Source organism: Argentina anserina, chromosome 5 (genome assembly GCF_933775445.1).
Source record: "Argentina anserina chromosome 5, drPotAnse1.1, whole genome shotgun sequence".
Lineage (NCBI taxonomy): Eukaryota > Viridiplantae > Streptophyta > Magnoliopsida > Rosales > Rosaceae > Argentina > Argentina anserina.
In genome coordinates this window covers 506354-525700 of record NC_065876.1, presented here as the reverse complement: position 1 = coordinate 525700, position 19347 = coordinate 506354, and the positions used below count along the sequence as shown (strand labels likewise).

At 38.7% G+C, this 19347-nt stretch overlaps 5 protein-coding genes across 6 annotated transcripts; all 5 read right to left on the bottom strand.

Moving 5' to 3' along the window:
• Positions 1–28: 28 nt before the first annotated feature.
• LOC126793092 (probable inactive receptor kinase At1g48480) lies at positions 29–2818 on the bottom strand. Its single transcript, XM_050519521.1, has 2 exons — positions 1318–2818; positions 29–788 (listed from the first exon to the last, which is right to left on the bottom strand). Exons 1-2 carry the CDS (start codon positions 2654–2656, stop codon positions 169–171), a joined length of 1959 nt encoding a protein of 652 aa, XP_050375478.1. The 5' UTR covers positions 2657–2818; the 3' UTR covers positions 29–168.
• Positions 2819–6546: 3728 nt separating this feature from the next.
• LOC126794875 (60S ribosomal protein L44-like) lies at positions 6547–7674 on the bottom strand. Its single transcript, XM_050521668.1, has 4 exons — positions 7595–7674; positions 7028–7207; positions 6853–6927; positions 6547–6766 (listed from the first exon to the last, which is right to left on the bottom strand). Exons 1-4 carry the CDS (start codon positions 7595–7597, stop codon positions 6707–6709), a joined length of 318 nt encoding a protein of 105 aa, XP_050377625.1. The 5' UTR covers positions 7598–7674; the 3' UTR covers positions 6547–6706.
• Positions 7675–7828: 154 nt separating this feature from the next.
• On the bottom strand, positions 7829–11570 carry LOC126794997 (uncharacterized). The gene is made up of 11 exons (XM_050521804.1): positions 11254–11570; positions 11088–11156; positions 10800–10895; positions 10544–10650; positions 10177–10372; positions 9722–9897; positions 8971–9100; positions 8717–8877; positions 8522–8604; positions 8309–8423; positions 7829–8112 (listed from the first exon to the last, which is right to left on the bottom strand). The coding sequence occupies exons 1-11, from the start codon at positions 11491–11493 to the stop codon at positions 7923–7925; spliced, it is 1563 nt and encodes a 520-aa protein (XP_050377761.1). The 5' UTR covers positions 11494–11570; the 3' UTR covers positions 7829–7922.
• A 1645-nt stretch (positions 11571–13215) lies between these two features.
• On the bottom strand, positions 13216–15148 carry LOC126795308 (uncharacterized). Its single transcript, XM_050522146.1, has 8 exons — positions 15032–15148; positions 14704–14923; positions 14421–14604; positions 13969–14039; positions 13810–13887; positions 13629–13716; positions 13490–13545; positions 13216–13376 (listed from the first exon to the last, which is right to left on the bottom strand). The coding sequence occupies exons 1-8, from the start codon at positions 15098–15100 to the stop codon at positions 13303–13305; spliced, it is 840 nt and encodes a 279-aa protein (XP_050378103.1). The 5' UTR covers positions 15101–15148; the 3' UTR covers positions 13216–13302.
• A 1225-nt stretch (positions 15149–16373) lies between these two features.
• LOC126793764 (nudix hydrolase 18, mitochondrial-like) lies at positions 16374–18035 on the bottom strand. Of its 2 annotated transcripts, none has more exons than XM_050520384.1 (5): positions 17578–18035; positions 17301–17409; positions 17122–17205; positions 16904–17032; positions 16374–16799 (listed from the first exon to the last, which is right to left on the bottom strand). In XM_050520384.1, the coding sequence occupies exons 1-5, from the start codon at positions 17742–17744 to the stop codon at positions 16701–16703; spliced, it is 588 nt and encodes a 195-aa protein (XP_050376341.1). In that variant the 5' UTR covers positions 17745–18035; the 3' UTR covers positions 16374–16700. The 2 variants fall into 2 exon arrangements, with proteins under 2 accessions (XP_050376341.1, XP_050376339.1); XM_050520382.1 differs by having other exon boundaries at positions 16904–17035; positions 17578–18034.
• Positions 18036–19347: the final 1312 nt, after the last annotated feature.

The window sequence follows — 19347 nt, the reverse complement described above, 5'->3', positions numbered from 1 at the left end:
CCTCCACCAAGTCACCAACAAAGAATGAAACAGATATCCACCCCAAAAGTGTATTAATCAAAATGTAAAAACTAGTACAATGATAGATGGAAGAAAGGGGCACAAGAAAGCAGACAAGGTACTACAAATCAATGGAGAAAATGGTTGTGGGGAGAGGCACAGATCAACTCATCGCGAAGACCCATCGTCAATGTCATGGACAGCATCCGGCTGACCTTCTCGCAATGTAGAACGGCGTAGCTCCTCAATGCGCCTTGTCACTTCAGATATTGAAGGGCGTTTATCAGGATACTGCGCTGAACAATCTATCGCAAGTTGCAAAAGCTGAACCATCTCCTCCTCGACGTTCTGGTACCTCAGGAGCTCAAGATCGAAAACCTCAGAGGTCCACTCTTCTTTGACTATGGACTGAACCCACCTTGGAAGGTCAACTCCTTCCTCATTCAAGAGAGCATGGGTTGGGGGCTTCCCAGTGAGTAGCTCCAACAGCAGTACCCCGAAGCTGTAAACATCGGCCTTCTGTGAAACCTTGCGAGGATCAGTCACCTCTGGTGCTCTGTATCCAGCAACTCTGTTGGGAGTGGAGGAGGGGCCAACAAGGTGTGCTAAGCCAAAATCAGAAACACGACCCTCATAGGATTTTGTGAGCAGGATGTTGGAGGACTTGATGTTACCATGAGAGACATTGGAGCCTTGAGAATGTAAGTATTCAATTCCACGGGCAGCTCCAAGGGCAATGCCTGACCGGATTTCCCAGTTCAATGGAGTTCTTCCTGCTCCTTTGTTTCCTGTAATGTGAATACAAGATGACAGTAACGACACAGTTATCTTGAGTTGTATTATGGATTTGAAACTATGAATCTTTTGCAGCCATTGATGAAAAGTTGGAAGTTATAGATCATACTTAGGAAAAAAAAACTCAAAAAAAGAAAAAGAAATTGACAAATATTTAAGAACTGAAGGTCACAGACAACAAAACTACTGGATCTTTGGAACCAAACTACCAAAGTGCTAATAATACTAAAACTAAGAACATAACTGCTGCTATAATCGAATTTAAATAGGTTTGAGTAAGATCGGTTCTTTCAAAAGTTGATTAGAGTTTAGTGGAGATGAATCATGATAATAATTACAAACTTTTCCTGGCAAATTCAAGAAAAAGATAAGGAAAAGTGGAAATAATCAAACAGAGTGCTGTATCTGACAAAATCATAACCATAATCATCAGAAATGCAGGCTCAAAGACAAAGAAATCACTAGAGGACCCAAAAAGCAGAGTAATATGTAAATCGAATAAAAGGAAGCAGAAAAACTCACCATGCAAAAGCGCAGATAAGCTTCCCATGGACATGTAATCATAGACAAGAAGCTTCTCATCTTTGCTGAAATAATAAGCTCTCAAAGGAACCAAACTCTCATGATCCATAGCTCCAACAGATTCAATCTTTTCCTTAAACTCCTTCTCTGTAATGGTCACATCCTTAAGCCTCTTCACCGCCACCACCGTCCCGGCCTCCAAAACCGCCTTGTACGCCGTCCCAAACGTCCCCTTCCCCAAAACCTCCGCCGAGGCTCTCAACAAGTCCTCCAGATCAAACACCCTCGGCCCATTTCCGAAAAATATCAACTTCTTAGCTCCAGCACCACTACTAGCTTCACTCTTCCCACTTCCCACCATCGCCGCCGCGGCCGCCGCTCCCACCGAGTACGCATTTCCATAACCACCACCACTCTCCAACTCCGGCTGCTTCTCCCCCGGAATCTCCACCTCCGGCTGCTTCACTGTCCTGGCAATGTCGACCGAGCTGCTCTTCTTGCTGCTCTTCTTCCGGCAGAGAAGGAACAAAATCACGACGATCAATATAAACCCGACCACAGATCCAATCACTATACCGGCAATGGCTCCACCGGAAAGCTTGCTCTCTTTCTTGCTCCCATCCAAGTTGACGTCCCCATTGTCCACCTCCCCCGGACAAGCACCGAGAGGTCCTCCGCAGAGTGAGTTGCCGACAAAAGAGCTCGCTTTGTAAGAACGTAGGTCCTTGGGAATAGACCCAGTAAGCTTATTGTTCGAAACGTTGAACTGCTGGAGCTTGGGAAGGTCTAACGTAGGGATAGACCCAGAAAGGTGGTTGTTTTCGAGGTAGATAGTTCTCAACCGAGTGAGGTTGTTGAATGCCGGTGAGATCTCGCCGGAGAAGTTGTTGGAAGCCAAGTTGAGGCGGACAAGGTCATGTAAAGTGTAGAGAAACTCAGGGATGTCACCGGAGAACAAGTTGCCTTGTAAGTAGAGGTTACGGAGAGTAACACAGGCGGAGAGATCTGAGGGGAGAGGGCCGGTGAGAGCATTGAGACGAAGACTGAGAGTACGGAGAGCAGTCAAATTGGAGAAGATGCCAGTGGGAATGGTGCCGTGGAGAGCTACACCAGGGAGACGAAGGACAGTGACGCGGTCGTCGTCGCAGTTGACTCCGGCCCAGGAACATGGGCTGGTCTTGGTGATGTCCCAGAGGAGGGTCCGGCCGCCGACGGCCGAGCGGAGGGTGAGGAGGGCGGAGCGGTCGGACCTCAGATCTGGGGTTGCTAGGGGGAGAAGAACTAGTATGGAGATAAACAAGAGGGAGGAAAGGTTGTGTCTTTGGAAATGGGGATGCATTTTGGTGGGAAATTAGAGACCAGAAGTGGTGGGAATGGGAGTTGAGTTGAGTTTGGATTGTAGGATTGTTGATTGTGTTTGGAGTTCAAAGCTCCTCATCCATTTTTGGTTTGTTGGTTTTGGGGAGAAGAGAGATGAAGTGGGAGTAGTAGTAGTAGTAGTAGAAGTACTATTGTGGGTGTTTTGGGACCTGCATTTGCTCTTTGCTTTTTGGCCCTTATGGTTTTGGTGTTCTCTCTCTCTACTGGTTTCTAGAGAGAGAGAGAGAGAGAGAGAGAGAGAGAGAGTGGTGTGTCCAGGCTGGGAGGTAAATACAGAGTAATACAGTAGGCCAGGGAAATGACAAAGCAAAGCAAAAAGGGAGAAAGAAACCCTAGCTGTTCACAGAGAGAGTGGATGCTATATGCTGGTAATAGTCAACAGCCATTCTTTTGTTTTTCTTTTCTTTTCCTAAGTTCTGCTGCTTTTTCTTTTTGCTTTATATATTTTCCCTTTTTCAGTGGATATAATTTTTCTTTTCTTTGTATGAACTTTAACACTGATATATTGGTTTGAATGTTATTAGTTACTTCTTTGGCTACAAAATTTGGGGCCATTGGTTTCAATACATTTGCCGTGGAGTAAATTTTGTGATTAATGCAATTGCATTACCTTTAGTTGTTAGTTTGCATGGTGAGTTACGTTCAAATGAGATCCGAATTCCACAATTTGATCATTTGAACTTAGATTGTAATAGAAACTTCTCCTTTTATTTTATTAGTTTTATTGTAATGCATTACTTAAGGCAAGCCCTATTGAGTATCCACACTTTTTTTTCTTCTATTTACACACTTTTTAGAGCCAGATTGCAAAATTGTTATAATATTGTCTAATTATAACAACCAAAGTGACCCTAATTGTACATTAGAGATGCACATTTCAGTACACAACTTGGCACAAGCTGTTTAGCTAGGTCCTTAAAGATATTTAAAAAAAATACTTGTTCTTTTATTTCAGTAATGCAATCCAAATTTCCAAATCTTTAAGTGCCATAACTTCTTTGGCTTTTAATAGTTGAATTTTTATTTTCATCCTAATCTCAGGTAATGAATGACTTTTGTTATTTTTGGTGGTTCAATTGTCAACATCTTTGTCCACTATTAAAAGCCACTTACTTAGTCAATAACCAAAGCAAAATTGCTTAACTGATAGTCAACATACCCATTAAGATAATTTGAGTGTTAATTTTTAACACTTCGGCACATTCATAAACAAGAATACAAGATTATTTTCTGATAAGCAAATAATGTAGCCGATAGATTAACTCACATTGTTTGTCAGTCTTACTTAGATAATGTTTGGTTAGATGAGACTCCTGCTATTATTCATGATGTTTTCTACGATGATAAGTGTACTAGTGATTATGTAGGGATACAGGTTATATGTCCTCCTCCCCGGATGTAAAATTTTATTAATATTTCAATAAATAGAACCAGACATGGGACTGAGCCTCCCAGCTAGGATGGGTTCCAAATCCCTTTCAAAAAAAAAGCAAGATTACAATATTGAAATCTTATTGATTAACAATGTAGTCATCTTCAACCTTACCACAGCTAAGCTTCATGGCTATAAAAAATAACTGTAGTAGTAAATTGATTGGAGAATACTGAAAGTATAATTTCCATCCCTACATTGCGAGAAAATGTGCCAACTACTGCAATGTTTCATACCAACATCAATAATAACTGTTACAGTTAAGCTAACAAGTCCTATAATATATGTCAATCAGTCCACAAATGCTAATTTAGCTAAGATAATTAGAAGCACGTCTAACTTCATGTTGTCAATTAGGACTAACAAGTGTGAGATTTGTCTAAGTATTTTCCATTTACAAATTAGATGGATGCTTTCCAATTAAATCCAATATAAATGGGAACAAATCATACCTTTTCTTCTTGACCATGGTTGGAATTGGTCGAGGGATCATGCACTGTGAGCCGTCAGATGTAATGACAAGACAGGATCACCCACCGACGCATCCTACCGTTGGAAAGAATCATAGCTTGCTGAGGTGTCTTTAGCAAACCCTGGTAGGACCGCAGGGCCTATGTGTTGGACATGTTCACGTTATACGATATACATATGTATTTTTAAAATAATTAATTAATTTTCTAGTTGAATTAATTTAAATTTGTGATTAAGACCGTATATCTACCAAATTAAATTATGTATTTCAATTCTTAGCAACAAGAACTTGTGATCATGAACCAAATAATCTATTGAAAGATCGAAACTAGCTATTGATTAGTTATTGCGTACTTGTTTTGCTAAATTTTTTGTTTTCTATTTCATAAGTATTGAAATTGTTTGTTTCTCAAGTGTATACATTATAAAAGGTAGATAGAGACAATTAGAAAGTACGTGTGGCCTAAATCTTATTACAAAGGTAATGTTAAACATTACGGTAATACCCTAGACAATAATGTAGTTGATCCAATACTATTTTGTACAGAAATCAATAGATTAGGTACTCAGTTAATGATAAATGAAAGACGTAGAAATTTGAAGCATGTCATACTCTAAAGTAAGGTAATATTTGATCGCTCCGAACGGTTGGAATTAAGGAAGGTTCTTTCTTAAATAACATGATCATCTGAAAGATCTTTGGCGTTGGATGCTGCCTTCATCGAAGGAATCATATATGGTAAAGTATATGAAAGACAATAATTGCATGTTCGCCTATTAATCTTACCAAACAGAGATTATAAGAGCTGTAAATCATGAAGTAGGACCGTTTATGTGTAACCGGTAGGGAATTAAACACACTTGTATGAAATTAAGGTGGTGGTGGGATTCCACGCATCCATATACAATATGCCATCGACTGAAAAAAAACACAAGAAAATGAGATGTGAATCATAGAGCAACACCAGAATCTGATTAATCAAAAGCCAGTAGGTACTAACCAATTTGAGGGTCCAAAAGATATGTTAATTTCACATTACAATATGTAGATGCTCTTTTCTTGTAGGCATGTACATACAACTAATCATGATTTACGACGATACAGATCATTGCCTGGAAATCTCACTCACCGTCATAAACACACACACTACCTCTAATTCTTATCAAACATTTCAAATTCTTTCAGAAGAGTGTTAAAATGACTGATAATGCATTAAATCAGAAGTAATCAGCTGAAGGGGGTTGGCCTGTCCACAGACTTAGTTATCTTGTGGTTTAATTCATAAATACGCCATATCTATAGCTTTGATTGCTTGCCAGCTCGCATTATCAATCTCTCACTCTACAACCAATTTAACATTGGATCGACCATCAACCATGAAATCGACCCTAGTACAACCCTAAACTTTGGATATGTCTACAGGATTAAGGTTACTTGATTTTGAAGAAACGAAAGCTGGATGAGATCAGTCTGATCTGTCCTTAACTAATGGAGAAATTCCAAGTCCAAATTTCAACTTAACCCATTCTCCAATGTCGTTTCTATTGCAGAATATACACAACTAATCCATCAGCTGTAAAATGCTTAGCATGTTGGGTGGGGGGTTTCAACTTTTAAAGAGGACGGTGCATAATTCAATTTTACAAACTGACACGAAAAGCATACAATGAAAATACCATTTCAACAAGGAAAACAAATTTTCTTGTGGCAAAAAATATCTAACATAATGGACCACAACTATAACAATTATGCAGTTGGACAACCCATGAGAGAAGGATACTAATGGATGAGTTATGCCACAAAAATGACTCGGATAGCCCATAACTACAAGGCATGTTATGTGAAGCAGCACTACCATAACTTGGAAGACATGTTTGTTTCTTTTAGTAGAAGAAAAATAGGTGTAAACATATCAATTTCGGACAAGAACAAAAACAGATGCATGTAGTCAAAAAAGTGATCTTGATTGAAAGCAAAAACTGAGTCTCACCAATAAATTTGGTGTTCAGCATAAAAATCGACAAGGATGAACCTAACATGCTTGCTTTAAAGCTCCAACAAGATTGATAAGGCAAAAACCAAAAGTTACACCCAAAATGGTGCATCTAGAAAAGAGAGGTTCCCTTGCCCTTCTTGTCTCCACCGATTTCAAAGTGCTTACACCTCTGCACAAACCAGTGGCAACAGTCAAGCACTAGCATATAGGTTGGATGCGAATGGATGCACAACGAAGATACAACATAACACTGACCTTGATTGGGTGCTGCGACACATGCTTGCAACCCTGGCATTGGAGCCTCAGCACAATCTTCTTGGTGGTCTTGGCCTGTTCGAATTAACAAAGCAAAACATAAGATTGTTGATTTTGGTCTCAAATTTGATCCCGGAAGCAAAGAATGCACCACTCACTAAACTTATATGTTTACCTTTTTGTGAAACACTGGCTTGGTCTGACCTCCATAACCCGATTGCTTACGGTCATAACGACGCTTTCCCTGAGCAGCAAGGCTGTCCTTTCCTTTCTTGTATTGTGTAACCTTGTGCAAGGTGTGCTTTTTGCACTCCTTGCTCTTGCAGTAGGTCCTCTTTGTCTTTGGAACGTTCACCTGAAATCACAAAACCCAAACAGAATCTCTGTAATCCAACCAAACCCAAACAATAAAACATTGAACAGGGACATGAACATCAGATATCACAATCAAACATCCCTAACATCTAGAATAGCCTAAACTTTAAACAAGTATAGCTGCGAAATCAAAATTCAAACCACTGTAACATTTGTACTGAACTAAAACGACAAGTACAACAAATGTCCACAGATTTCTTCCCTTTAGTATAATCATTGTCTACTAACACCAATTTTCTATAGCAAAAAACCAATAGCTAACATCATAGCAGATCCAAATCGAGAACTAAAGCAGACTTATGCACATGAAGAGTTAGAAACCGAAAATAAAGGGCTGAAGAAGAGAGAGAGAGAGAGAGAGAGGTACCATGGCTACGGCGGCGCGGAGATGGAGAAGACTGAGAAGAAGAGAGCAGAGGCCGCCTCTATACAATTTAAGCGGGTGGGTTGTAGGGTTTTGCCGGTTTTTATTTTTAAACTGAAAATAAAATAAAAATAGATTGGGCTTTTCCATTAGTGAGACGGGCTCCGTTAGTCAGGGAATGTCCAATATCTACAGGGGTAACATTGTCTTTTAAACTAATTGTACTGACGTCTTTAACATGCTTGTATTGATATCAAAATCGACGATTACAGGTTGGTGCCGCATGTGTAATATTCCATTGGAAGACAATGTCTACATATCAGTGAGGAAGTCAATAATCTATGTCCGATCTCTCATTGTGTTGCGATGAAGTGAGATTTACAATCGCTGTACAAATACAAGTTACAACTAAAACTCCAAAAATCGTTGCCATGTGAAAGGACTCAGGCTTGCTTGAACCCTGCAAAAGTGCTGGTCTGCTCATGCCAACCGATGCAAATCTGTCCTGCGACTGCCTCCGCCTGCAGAGTGGGCATGGTTAAAGCGGCTCATAAGCATACAATCCATGGTGATTCAAATTAAGAAATGAGGCAAGAAACAACAGAACCAGACGAGTAGAATGCAAACGGGTAGTAATGTGATTAAGGAAATTAATTTACGTTTATCTTGAATCTAGATCGAAGCCATAACTTATGGAAATGAGAGACAAAAGCATACCCCAATACGCCTTTTATTGAGTTCCACAAGGATGTAACACGTCCTTTTCCCTGACTTGAAGTACTAGTATTATGATCTCTGCTTTTATGCATGTCGAAGTCGCCATCTTGTGTCCCTGAATAAAATACGAATAGTATTAAATCATAATAACTTCAGTCGATACATGATAACTAGATGGTAGTCATAACAGACTTGAAAGTTGAGTCTATATACCAACGCCTTTTTTAGCACCTGAGTGGCCTCTTTTAGTGGACCTAAGTGAAGCTAGTTCTTCAACAAGCGTGCGTTCTGTGCCACTGCCATTCAAAAATACAAGGCATGCGGACATCAAGCTGGATGCTCGAGTTTAGCTAGTAAGTTAAATTAAAACTTAATGGAACCTCGCCAACTTAGTTCAAGAACTTCAACCTGATTCTCTTTGGAATAAGTACATTCACAACAAAGTGATGATCTCCTCTAACAGAAGGTTTGCGCATGTTTGGAACCCCCATAAGAGACAGCTTTACTGTTTCTCCCGGCTGAATTCCTGAAGGAATTTTAAGCTCTTTCATGCCTTCAACAGTTTCTACCTGAAAAAATTTGCAAGGCTCATGTCACACAACTTCTTTTACAATCTTAGTACCTGATGCAAATTGGAAGCTTCATTACAGTGTTACAATCACCTTTATAACAGTCCCCAGAATGGCCTCAGTATAATCAACATTTATAGTTGAATATAAATTGAGACCATCCCTCCGAATTCCAGCCTTTTCATTTATACGAAGCATTATGTAGACATCACCAACTATACCCCTGCCACAAAAAGAAAAAGCAAACAATATAGAAAGCACCAAACAGTATAAGTTCAAAAATATATGCTGGAAATTCTTTAAAGAATGACTAACAGGAAGGGAAAGTGAATTAAGGCAGGAAAAGTTTAACTATATTCAATAAAGAGTCAAATGCCATAAGGGTCAGCACTTTGTAAGCATGATATTACCCTAAAATCCAGGAAGAATGTTACATCCCACCCAATGTTCCTCTGGTTGGTCACTATAGCTTCCAGAGCAAGTTAGTAAATTATTTGAAATTTGCTTCTATTGACAGAGCTGTATGTTTGCAATTTTTTAATCAACCAGTTAAGACAGAAATCAACAACTAAGGAATCGGTACTTGATAAACAAATTTGTGACTATCGGCTAGACACAAATTTTGTTCCTTTAGCAAAATTTATCTTTAAGATGTCCTTTACTCTTCTCCCACCGACACCCTCTATACATTTATCTAGTTCATGAGTAAAAGACACAGCAGGTCCAAGGCTGGATGGCCTCTCATTGAAAAGTTTAAAAAAAAAAAAAATCCCAAATGTAAAGCTTAGGTAGCAATAGAAAAAAGAATAAATACTGAGAACATAAATTTGAACCGAGTAAACACCTTTTCTTATCAATATTCCCCTCCCCTTGAACTTTCATAGTGTCTCCGTCACTAACACCAGCTGGAATGGTTACAGCCATTGCTCTTTTTGACTGTACCTGTCCTTTGCCACTGCACTTTTTGCAAGAATCAGTTATAACTGTTCCTTGACCGTCACACTTCGAGCAGGTAGATACCTATTGATCGATGACACATCAATATGGTGTAATGAAATCTTCAGTAACTGGTAGGAAGAGGCAGACTAAATAATTGTAGAATCAACTCTATGCTCACAGGCTCATATCGCATTAAACTTCCAACAATTTATAAACAGCCCAACATATATACAGATTAAACTGTTAAAATTTCCTTCATACTTGCAATAGTATCATGAATGAGGCAAAGAGAACTTTTTTTTTATAATTAGATGTGATACAATTATCCGTGATTTTAATATTTGAAGCAGATCTTTTTACCATGGATATCATGCCAAATGGTGTTCTCTGAGTTTTTGTCACCCCTCCTCTTCCTCCACAAGCAGTACATGATTTGATGCAATTATCAGATTTGGCACCGGTTCCACCACAAGTATCACATGTCTCAACACAAGAAATTTCAAACTCCCTTTCTCCTCCAAAAATGGATTCTTCAAAGCTCAGGTTCAGTTCATACCTAAACACGAGAATTACAACTGACCAAGTCATTTGAATGTTATAGTAATAGCATAATTCTGTACACACAAAGCAATATTAGGTACCAATCGATTCACTTTAATAAGGCAAAAAGGAAAAGTCTGGACATTTACAGAACCAATTAATAGTAACAGCAGAGCTAGACAATTACCGAATGTCAAGATCCTGATTTCCTGTGTTTGGCATATTGAACTTAACATTGAAGTTCATGCCTCCTGATTCACCTCTACCTCCAAAGAATGCATCAAAAGGATCCACCTAAGAATGTAGTGAATAGGATTAGTTTCTTTGGAAGGGGAAAAAAAAACTAAAATAACATGCATAGACATAAGATTAGTATATGCACATGTTGAAATTGTCCACATAGGATCGAAAACACTAGAATTGATCATGAAGCATGATCATACCCCGGCTGAACCCATGTTCGAAGAACCATATTCTCCCTGTAAGCCTGCCTCGCCAAAGCGGTCATAAGAAGCTCTTTTCTCCTCATCTGATAGGACCTAAACAACAGCTTAGTCACCACTTGAATAGACACTGAATAAGGAAGCATTGATGCATCATGCAATATACATTCACTAAGTTCATAACTACTAAACCAACCTCATACGATTACAACATCAGACTATTAATACATCACTAAAGAAAACCAAAAACTATCAAAACCTACACAATTAAAGCATTGGGAGAAGTACCTCATAAGCAGCACTAATCTCTTTGAACTTGTCTTCAGCTCCAGAGCCCTTGTTCAAATCAGGATGGTACTGTTCCAACAATTGGGTATACATCAAAGTTGAAAAAAGATTGAAACTTTAGCTTAGAACAGCTCACATATCGAATACCCAACTCAGTAAAGCTAACCTGCCGAGCAAGCTTTCGGTAAGAAGTCTTTATATCCTTCAGTGTTGCATTTCTGTCGAGGTTGAGAGTCTTGTAGTAATCGGTTCCGGCGGCCCTGAGGACCAAACGTTGAGGCTTTGTGCGGATGAAAGGAGCGAAATTGGGTTTGGGAGTTGGGTCTTTTCCGGTGAAGAATGTAGAAGTGGGTCTGAAAGCGGAGGAGCTAAAAGTGTAAGGTGAGTGGGTTTGGATTACAGACATGCTTTGTTCTTTGGAGGGTATGGAGTGGTGTGGAGAAGGTGTTTGAAGAATGAGCTTTGGGGGTTTGCAGAGGTTTTAGACTTCCAAGGATGGTCTCAACTCTTAACTGGTTTTCTACATAAAGTTCACACGAACTGTCTTCAGAAATATTTAATAAAACAAATTATAGTTATTTTTTCGTGTTTTCGAACAAATGGTATCGAAATATGGACCTCAACCACTAGTTTCTCCAAGATGTGACTCTAACTTGATAATCATGTCAGTATTAGGGTTCGGATTGCTAGAGACTTCTAATTTTCTCTTTGTTATAGAGTCTTGAAGACGCTATAGCACCAATCTCGTTTACTGACCGTAAAATTCATGTTTAACCATCATTTGATGTAAATATAAATATGAGTATAATCTTTTTAAAATTGAGTTATTTTGTTTTCAACCCTTAAATTTACATCCAATAGTGGTTGAGCATGAATTTCACCGTCAGCTACTGACTGTGTGAACGTGACTGTACTATATGACTCTTTTTTCATAGGCACTGTATGTGACTCATTTAGCCACTCATATTTTGGAAAAAGAAGCCCAACGCACAGGTTTATGGAAAACCAATTATGTTCGAATAATTTATACGCATGGAGTGCAACTACATGATATAATTTGAGTCATTTACATGTGTTTGACCACCATGTATCTCAATTAAAATCATTAATTTTAACTATTCACTTTGAATTGTATACTTGCACGCCTTGCACCGAATACATGGAGTTCAGAAAGATGAGCTGAGCAACACCCGGGAAGTTAGTTCCAAATTTCTTAACAAAGCAAATTGGGCTTGAAGACAAATGGACTGGCCTGTAGGAAGGACAAGTTGAACATGATGTCCATTATAAACACAAGGGGAAGAGAATCACAATATAATCTGCTTAGTACTTTCTTTCTTTCCAAGTTTACTTGTTCCTCAAATTTTCTTATATCCCAAGTCATACCTCCCCTATATTAAGAGACCAGTCTCTTGGCATGTAGAGTGTACCAATACTTTTCGATCTCTTGAGAAGTTGAGTTGTAGTCCCCAATAATAGTTGAGGAAAAATGCCGATCGCCTTCCCTAGGATCACCATCCAGCACTACAATGCTCTCTGCATCACTGCCATACTTCTTCTCAATGCCAAGGATCCAATAAAGGATTATTGGTAATTCTTTTTGTGTCTTTGACTCCCTCTCTAAATGTCTGTATGATATATATCTGCTCTTGCATAACATGCTTGATTTTTTTTCTCAGGAACAAAAAGTTTGGTGCTGGGTCGTCATCACATGTCAATGCTATTGGTTCTAACGCTGTTGTAGCAGATAAGGGTGCTGCTGCTGCCACTACTGCTACCAGCTGATTTATGATGCCACGCTTTATGCGTAGGAGAAGTACTAGTTATATAGTTATGTATTTATACGAACTAGTTAGGAGAGTTTCTGGATTTTTTAAAAAATTTTTTTGGAGATTTTAGTAGAGAAACAATGTTGTATTGAGCGACTTCTTTATAAACATGGTTTAATAACTTTCGCTCTCTGGGGAGAACTTTTAATTGTGAAAGATCAAAAATTTTGTTTAACCAACCCAATCAACACATCAGTCTTATCCAAGTTTGAGGGATCTGATTGATCTAATTTACCACATCCTACATCTAATTTTGGGGCAAAGAGCTGACTACAATCTTATTGACCAAAAAAAAAGAGCTGACTACAATCAACTTAATAGCAGATAAAGTGTTTCTTGCTAAAACATCTCTACATCAGTCGTACAAACTGTAGCAGTTAGTTGCTCTATGTAGATACATTTTTTCGTCGAAGTTCCTCCATTAGAAGATGTGCCACTGACTTGTATCCCATCTTCTTACCTTTGAACCCAATTGAATGAGGGAAATCAACATAATATGCGGTACACAAGTAACTAATGTGACAACAAGAAGGAAAGGAAAATAGAGTTTAGAAACAAGTCATATATGCTTACATCTGTATATTGCTATCCCAGTCGGAGCCATCTTCCGCTTCTTCATGCAGAATGAGCTATTATATCATTGAAGGGCAGAAAGAAGATTAGATCTCCATTAAGTTGAATTAGCAAATGTACTGTGTCATGAATATAATACCTGTTACATATCCAATAAGGTCTTACTCCTTTTTCTTCTATGCAATGTGGGCACATCCAATCTTTGTTTTGTCTCACTTCCTCCATTTCTAGCAAAGCATTACAATGAATTAACACATCTAACCGCTCTCCCCCATCTGATCCGTAATTGCTTTTCTTTCATCTAACAAAGAAAGACGTACCTTCCCCATACCTAACCTTGAGACAACCACGGCAAAGAACACCATTGGTAGAGTGACAAACTGAACAATCTGTTTTTCCTGTGCATATAGGATCAACAAGTTTCAGTACTATGTCAAGGTTCCTCTTAATACTGAAGTGGATTAAAATGGAGACCTAACCAATGCATGGTTGGTCCATATCTAGAGTGCCACACCTCTTGCAATCTTCTTCACCACACAATTTCTTCTGCCTGCACATTATAGAACAATAAAGATTGTGCTAGTGAAACAATTTCGATAGAGTGAAAGCATAGCACACTAGTAAAGTACACGCTCAATCCACATATTTGAAGATGGCATAGTTACTAAACCTTTTTAACCTTTTCCAATTTTTCTTTACATAAAGTTGGAAACATAAGAATATAATGTGGCTGTTTGTTCTACATCATTAGAGAATTACTCCACTAACCATTGAAGTTGAGAGCATAAAAAAAAAGCTGGACAGATCTATATGACAGGAGTTGCATAATTTACGAATTAGGCTCAATATCCCACAATTCATTCTTATCTTGCTTAACAATGTGTGTAAGCCTAAAGGGTAAAGAGTAAAGACTAAAGACTCGATGAAAAACCTGCAAAAATGGCAGCAAATCCCGAAAACAGAATGAAAGACACTGCCGCGGCTCTTGCTATCACAACGCCGAGCCCAAGACTCAGACGAAACTAGCCCCATCCTCGAACCCTTTACTTCCACAAAAGGCGCATTTGCAGGCCTTCTCTTAGTCTCATCTTCACTCTCTTCATTTCCACCCACTTCTGTTACATCAGTACATCACCAGATACAATTTAGAAACCAGAAGAATCTTAGCTCCAAAAAGTTCAAAATAAAACCCTGAAGGGGCTCGACTGATTTACCTGTCAACCTTGATCGTCGAGATGAAGTTTTATTTTGGGTTGTTGCTGTTTCTGCTTGAGTGGTAGTTGTTCCTTTCAATCGGTCTGATCGGCGCAAAGAGGTGACATCATAGACCTTCTTGCAGTACTTTCTGACATGGGCCTGTGGTCGTTTTGCAGATGGAGATATGGAGTGGAGCTCAAAGAGAGTGTTATGTACTCCCAACGAATTCAAACGAGCCTGTAAAGTAAACAGTCCGAGTTCAATATCAAGAATCGAGAATGCCACTGTCGTCAAACAAGAGAAAGAAGAGTGAATGTGAGGAAGCGAAAGAGAAGGAATAAGGACCTGGTTTTGTAATATGCGAGCATTTCTGAGATCTTCGTAGTCGTTCTTGGTCCGCATGAGCCTTCCCATTTTTGTTGTCTGCTTTGAATCGAATGGTAAACAGTGCGACAGAGTAACTTTTCTTCCTGCAGAGTTCAACGGTCTTATTGGCATTTGAATCTTAAATGTTCCCTCTATTGAAGGAGGCTGTCATTGGAAAATGGAAACTAGAATATAGAAAACAGGAGAAAATGTCTTCAAAACAATGAAAAACGCCTGAGGCCCAACAAGCACGAGAGTTTTACGAACCAGGCCCAACAAACGACGACGACTCTTCTTCTCCACACCTCAATTCTTTGATTATGACATTATGTGTTGACTTTACTTGATGTTGATCTGCTTTCTCTTCGATTAAATTTATGCTCCGTTGTTTAAGCTTATATTAAACAAAGAAAGTTGGACTTAGGTGAATAAGATATATAGCAGAAGAAGACACTGATAATGATCTTTTTGACGAACATGTTGTATCAGAAGAAGATATAGCTGATGAGGATTCTGATAATCATTTTCAGGATGATCATGTTGTAAAGACTAAAGAGGAGTAATCCAACTGCAGAAGAAATCTTGAAGATAATGATGGATCACGATCATCTGAGGTGCATCGTATTACAAGAAATGGCTTGGAGGCATGAATCAGAGCAGGACTTTGAGATTAGGTCGATGGATGAACAAGAGTTTGAGGAATTATTAGATACAATTTAAGTAGTAACAAGAGTTACTGGAAGATATATGTGTGTAGATGCAGTAACAATTCTTGGCTAGGGGTTCAATTGTTATTGTTATTGAGCCTACGCGGCAAGTATATTTGAGTTAAATGGTGCATGATGAATACATCAGCAGAGAAGTTAAAATTAGGATTTCTGTCATTGTGGTCTGTTTTTACTATGATCATTTTCCCAAAAGACAGAATATCGGAAAAGTATGATGGAGACTCTTAAGCAAACTGATTACAACAGCTTTGGAGGAACATGGCATCATTTCTAATAGAGTCACAGATTATAACGATCCATCACCATCATCTTTTCTGTGGCTCTTCAATGTCTGAAAACCATTATTGAACCAAACAACCCCCACCAAAATTGTTTCTTGCCTTCCTTTAGTTTGAATCTGGTTTTCATTATGACAAAAGCAAAGCTATCTTCCACTACAAAATTTTAGTGAAGCATATCCACCCACATTCTGGGATATGCCAAGCTTCATGCCATACTTGGTCTCTATAGTCTAGAACCTGTGATTTGAACCAAGGAAAGCCAAAAAAAACACCTCAAATTTGAGAAAGGAACCCGAAAAATCTCGGCTACAGTTGGCGGAAAGGATCATTATTATTTCATGAAAAGTTTACATACAAAAGAGTGAAATTAATTGAATTGAAAGAATGGAGTCTGTACATCTAACAGATAGAGGTTCTGCTTCTAGTTCTTCGACTACATTGTACAGCAACAGAACTGTCAAGGAATCAACACTTTAGTTTTCTCATTTAACTAAAGCTCTTCTCTAATACGAGTATTGGGAAATTACTTCTTCCCCTAAATCCATTTGGTTGTCCAAATAATACAACAAAAACCAAATCATGGCTAAAACCAAAGGACGGTTCTCTCTCTTTCTCTGTACAAACAGGCACATTTTGTGCTTATTTCTCATGAGCCTGCGTTTGTCGACGAATAAATTCATCCAAAGCTTCCCTCATCCACCAATTTTGGCATGCTTCTTTGGCTTCAGCAATAGTCATCTACAACATACAAACACCATATATTTAGAACTAGTGTCTACACACACCATTTGAGCCAAGCAAGTAAGAAATTTAAAATGGAACAGGTTAAGAATTAAACTCACCCATTCTCGTTTTCTGACGGTCTTCTCAGGCCAAGATTCGAACTGATGGCTGACAAGCATCGGGAACATGTACCCCTCATGAAAAGTGCCCTGGCTTTTGCTCTTGTAACGCCATTTGCCCAATCTAGGCTGCTGCAAATATATCGAAAACTGATGAGTAAATGAACACAATTGAATGAAAAACTCAGCAAAACATTGGTGTTTATGCAGATACTGACCTCAAGATGACCAGTCACACCGGCCTCCTCTAGCGTTTCTCTGTAAGCCGCTCCTTCAATCGATTCATCACGTTCCCAACCTCCCTGTAATCGCATTGCAATTATACAAATGTCAATCACAATCTCAGATGGGAACCACAGCCTAAAGACACAAAATTTGGTAATGAAAATGGTAATACCTTTGGGAACAACATTCCTTGACCCTTCTGTGAACTAATCACAAGAACTTCTATATCCTCCATAGACGAAGACTCTTGTTCTGTTTGCCTATATCTGTAGGGTATGCATCTGCAAAATCGAAGCAGCCAATAAACATTAGATTACAAGACCTAAACTTTGTGCAATTCAATTCAATTATCAAACACCCAACTGAGGATGTCTCAATTACATGATTCAGAGAACACAAGATCCTCCGAATACAAAGCTATATAAATTCGACAGGAGAGAAGAACATACCCTACCACTTGACGGCAGCCTTTTTCGTAGCGCTGCAAATGCCTTCCCGTCCGGGAAACCAAGGAGACCATGTTCTCCAGCTGCATGGGGATACAACCATTTTTCTTGGAGAAAAGTGGAGAGGAGGAAATGAAACTTGCTATATTTCTGGATAGAAGGAGGCCCATCTCTCTCTCACTTCCTAATCAACACGATACGGAAGGGAGGTGCAATATTTCCTGAGGAAAAATAGCCGCGCACCAATTTGGTGTCTTAAGATAAGAAAACTCGGGAAATCCGTTAACGGAAAACTCTAAAAATGGAGTGCCGTATTTGGTTAGAGCTTCAGAGAAAGTTAAACTTGTTTCTTCTTCTAGAGGATCAAAGGTTGAAGCTTTCTATGTAACGGTGATGGGAATCTAAGAGAGTGAGGAAGAGGAGGAAGGATAAAGATACCAAAACTTGTTGGTAGTGTTTATCTTTCAGAACCGTTTTTTGGGTATATATAAAGAGGACACGGCTTTGTTTGCTTCATGAGTTCATGATGACAACTAACGCGCCATGTGGTGGCGGTTGACAAAAACTGACCTCTTCTGCATGGTAACTGTTTCTACTCTTTCTTATTTCGGTTACTTCTTTCTTTTGCACACTTGCAAATTAGCAATGGTACTTGTTCTCAAGTCTCAACGGATTTGCGTCTCTAGTTGAACTGTTTGCACTTGAATCTGGTTGGAACTCATATAATTTATAACTATTGTAATCACTATTTAATCCAGTAGTTATAAATATCCAAACACAACAAAAAAATCCAATAAAAGAAGTCAGATATTGTTTGTAACCTTGTATTATATTACCCATCAAAACAAGTGAAATAACTATTTTAGCTCCGTATCAAACTGATGAACATCATATTATCTTCTAGCCATCTTCGACTTCTCGTTATCATTTATAAAAAATTTTAATTTTCAGTCATCAAAATTTTATGTATTATCAAATGAAACTGTTTTTGTCATATTGAAATAATTGTGAATTATTGTTCCGATACTTATATATTAATTTAGTTTGGAATAATATTTGTGTATCAGCCAACACGGTAAGAAGAAATAGAGAGTTGAAAAGAATGAAGATTGACAAGAGTGAAGGAGTAGAGTAGTATATTTAGGACTATGATTGACATACTTACATTAGAGCGTTAAGTCAACGCGCTTGAGGGAGAGTACGAAGATTTTCCAACTACAGACCTACAGTACAAGTTTTCTGAAATAACAAATGTGCATGATTGGAGATTAGAACAAAGAAGAAAAGGGAGCGTGTGGAAGCTTTGGCTTATCCACGTACGTGTAGCTGACGCGTTTACAAGTCCATAGATAACACAGTGAAGTAAGTGTGAGTCAGCCCTCTTCATCAATCGCCCTCGGTTTTTATTTGAGTACTTGTGCGCTGAATGATGACATGACCTCACCCACGCGATTCCAAGTATTCTTAGTAAAACCCAGCAGCAGCATTAGTGCCTCCTAATCAGGACCTCCATTACTTCGTTAACTATATATATATTGTTAGTTGTCTTCTTAATTTGTTGCTTTGCGCTCCAGATTTTTTGTAGCTGAAAACGACATGAGTACCACAGCCCAGAACTCGCTGCACAACACATTTTACGTTAAAACGATCATTGTGTTAAGTTGGATCGATCTCGTATCAGATTTTTGCCATTTTGGCATAGCCAGGTTTCTTTAGTCGAATGCATTTGTTCTTTAATAGCTAGCTAGAGAGATCCAGGTGGAGAATGGAGCA

Bases quoted from the DNA above. Each gene is read 5' to 3' on its own strand.
- LOC126793092 (XM_050519521.1), bottom strand. From the start codon at position 2,656: ATGCATCCCCATTTCCAAAGACACAACCTTTCCTCCCTCTTGTTTATC. The intron at 789-1,317 runs GTGAGTTTTTCT...TTCACATTACAG, and splicing joins CTTATCTGCGCTTTTGCATG to GAAACAAAGGAGCAGGAAGA.
- LOC126794875 (XM_050521668.1), bottom strand. The intron at 6,928-7,027 runs GTAAACATATAA...TAATTCGAACAG, and splicing joins AGCCAGTGTTTCACAAAAAG to GCCAAGACCACCAAGAAGAT. The intron at 6,767-6,852 runs GTCAGTGTTATG...TGGTTTGTGCAG, and splicing joins TGTCGCAGCACCCAATCAAG to AGGTGTAAGCACTTTGAAAT.
- LOC126794997 (XM_050521804.1), bottom strand. From the start codon at position 11,493: ATGTCTGTAATCCAAACCCACTCACCTTACACTTTTAGCTCCTCCGCT. The intron at 10,896-11,087 runs GTACTTCTCCCA...GCTGTTGTTTAG, and splicing joins AGATTAGTGCTGCTTATGAG to GTCCTATCAGATGAGGAGAA. The intron at 8,424-8,521 runs GTATATAGACTC...TATTTTATTCAG, and splicing joins AGGTGCTAAAAAAGGCGTTG to GGACACAAGATGGCGACTTC.
- LOC126795308 (XM_050522146.1), bottom strand. From the start codon at position 15,100: ATGGGAAGGCTCATGCGGACCAAGAACGACTACGAAGATCTCAGAAAT. The intron at 14,924-15,031 runs GTCCTTATTCCT...TTTACTTTACAG, and splicing joins CTCGCATATTACAAAACCAG to GCTCGTTTGAATTCGTTGGG. The intron at 14,040-14,420 runs GTTTTTCATCGA...TATAATGTGCAG, and splicing joins ATTTGCTGCCATTTTTGCAG to GCAGAAGAAATTGTGTGGTG.
- LOC126793764 (XM_050520382.1), bottom strand. From the start codon at position 17,744: ATGGGCCTCCTTCTATCCAGAAATATAGCAAGTTTCATTTCCTCCTCT. The intron at 17,410-17,577 runs GTATGTTCTTCT...TCGATTTTGCAG, and splicing joins GGCTGCCGTCAAGTGGTAGG to ATGCATACCCTACAGATATA. The intron at 17,206-17,300 runs GTATTACCATTT...ATGCGATTACAG, and splicing joins AAGGAATGTTGTTCCCAAAG to GGAGGTTGGGAACGTGATGA.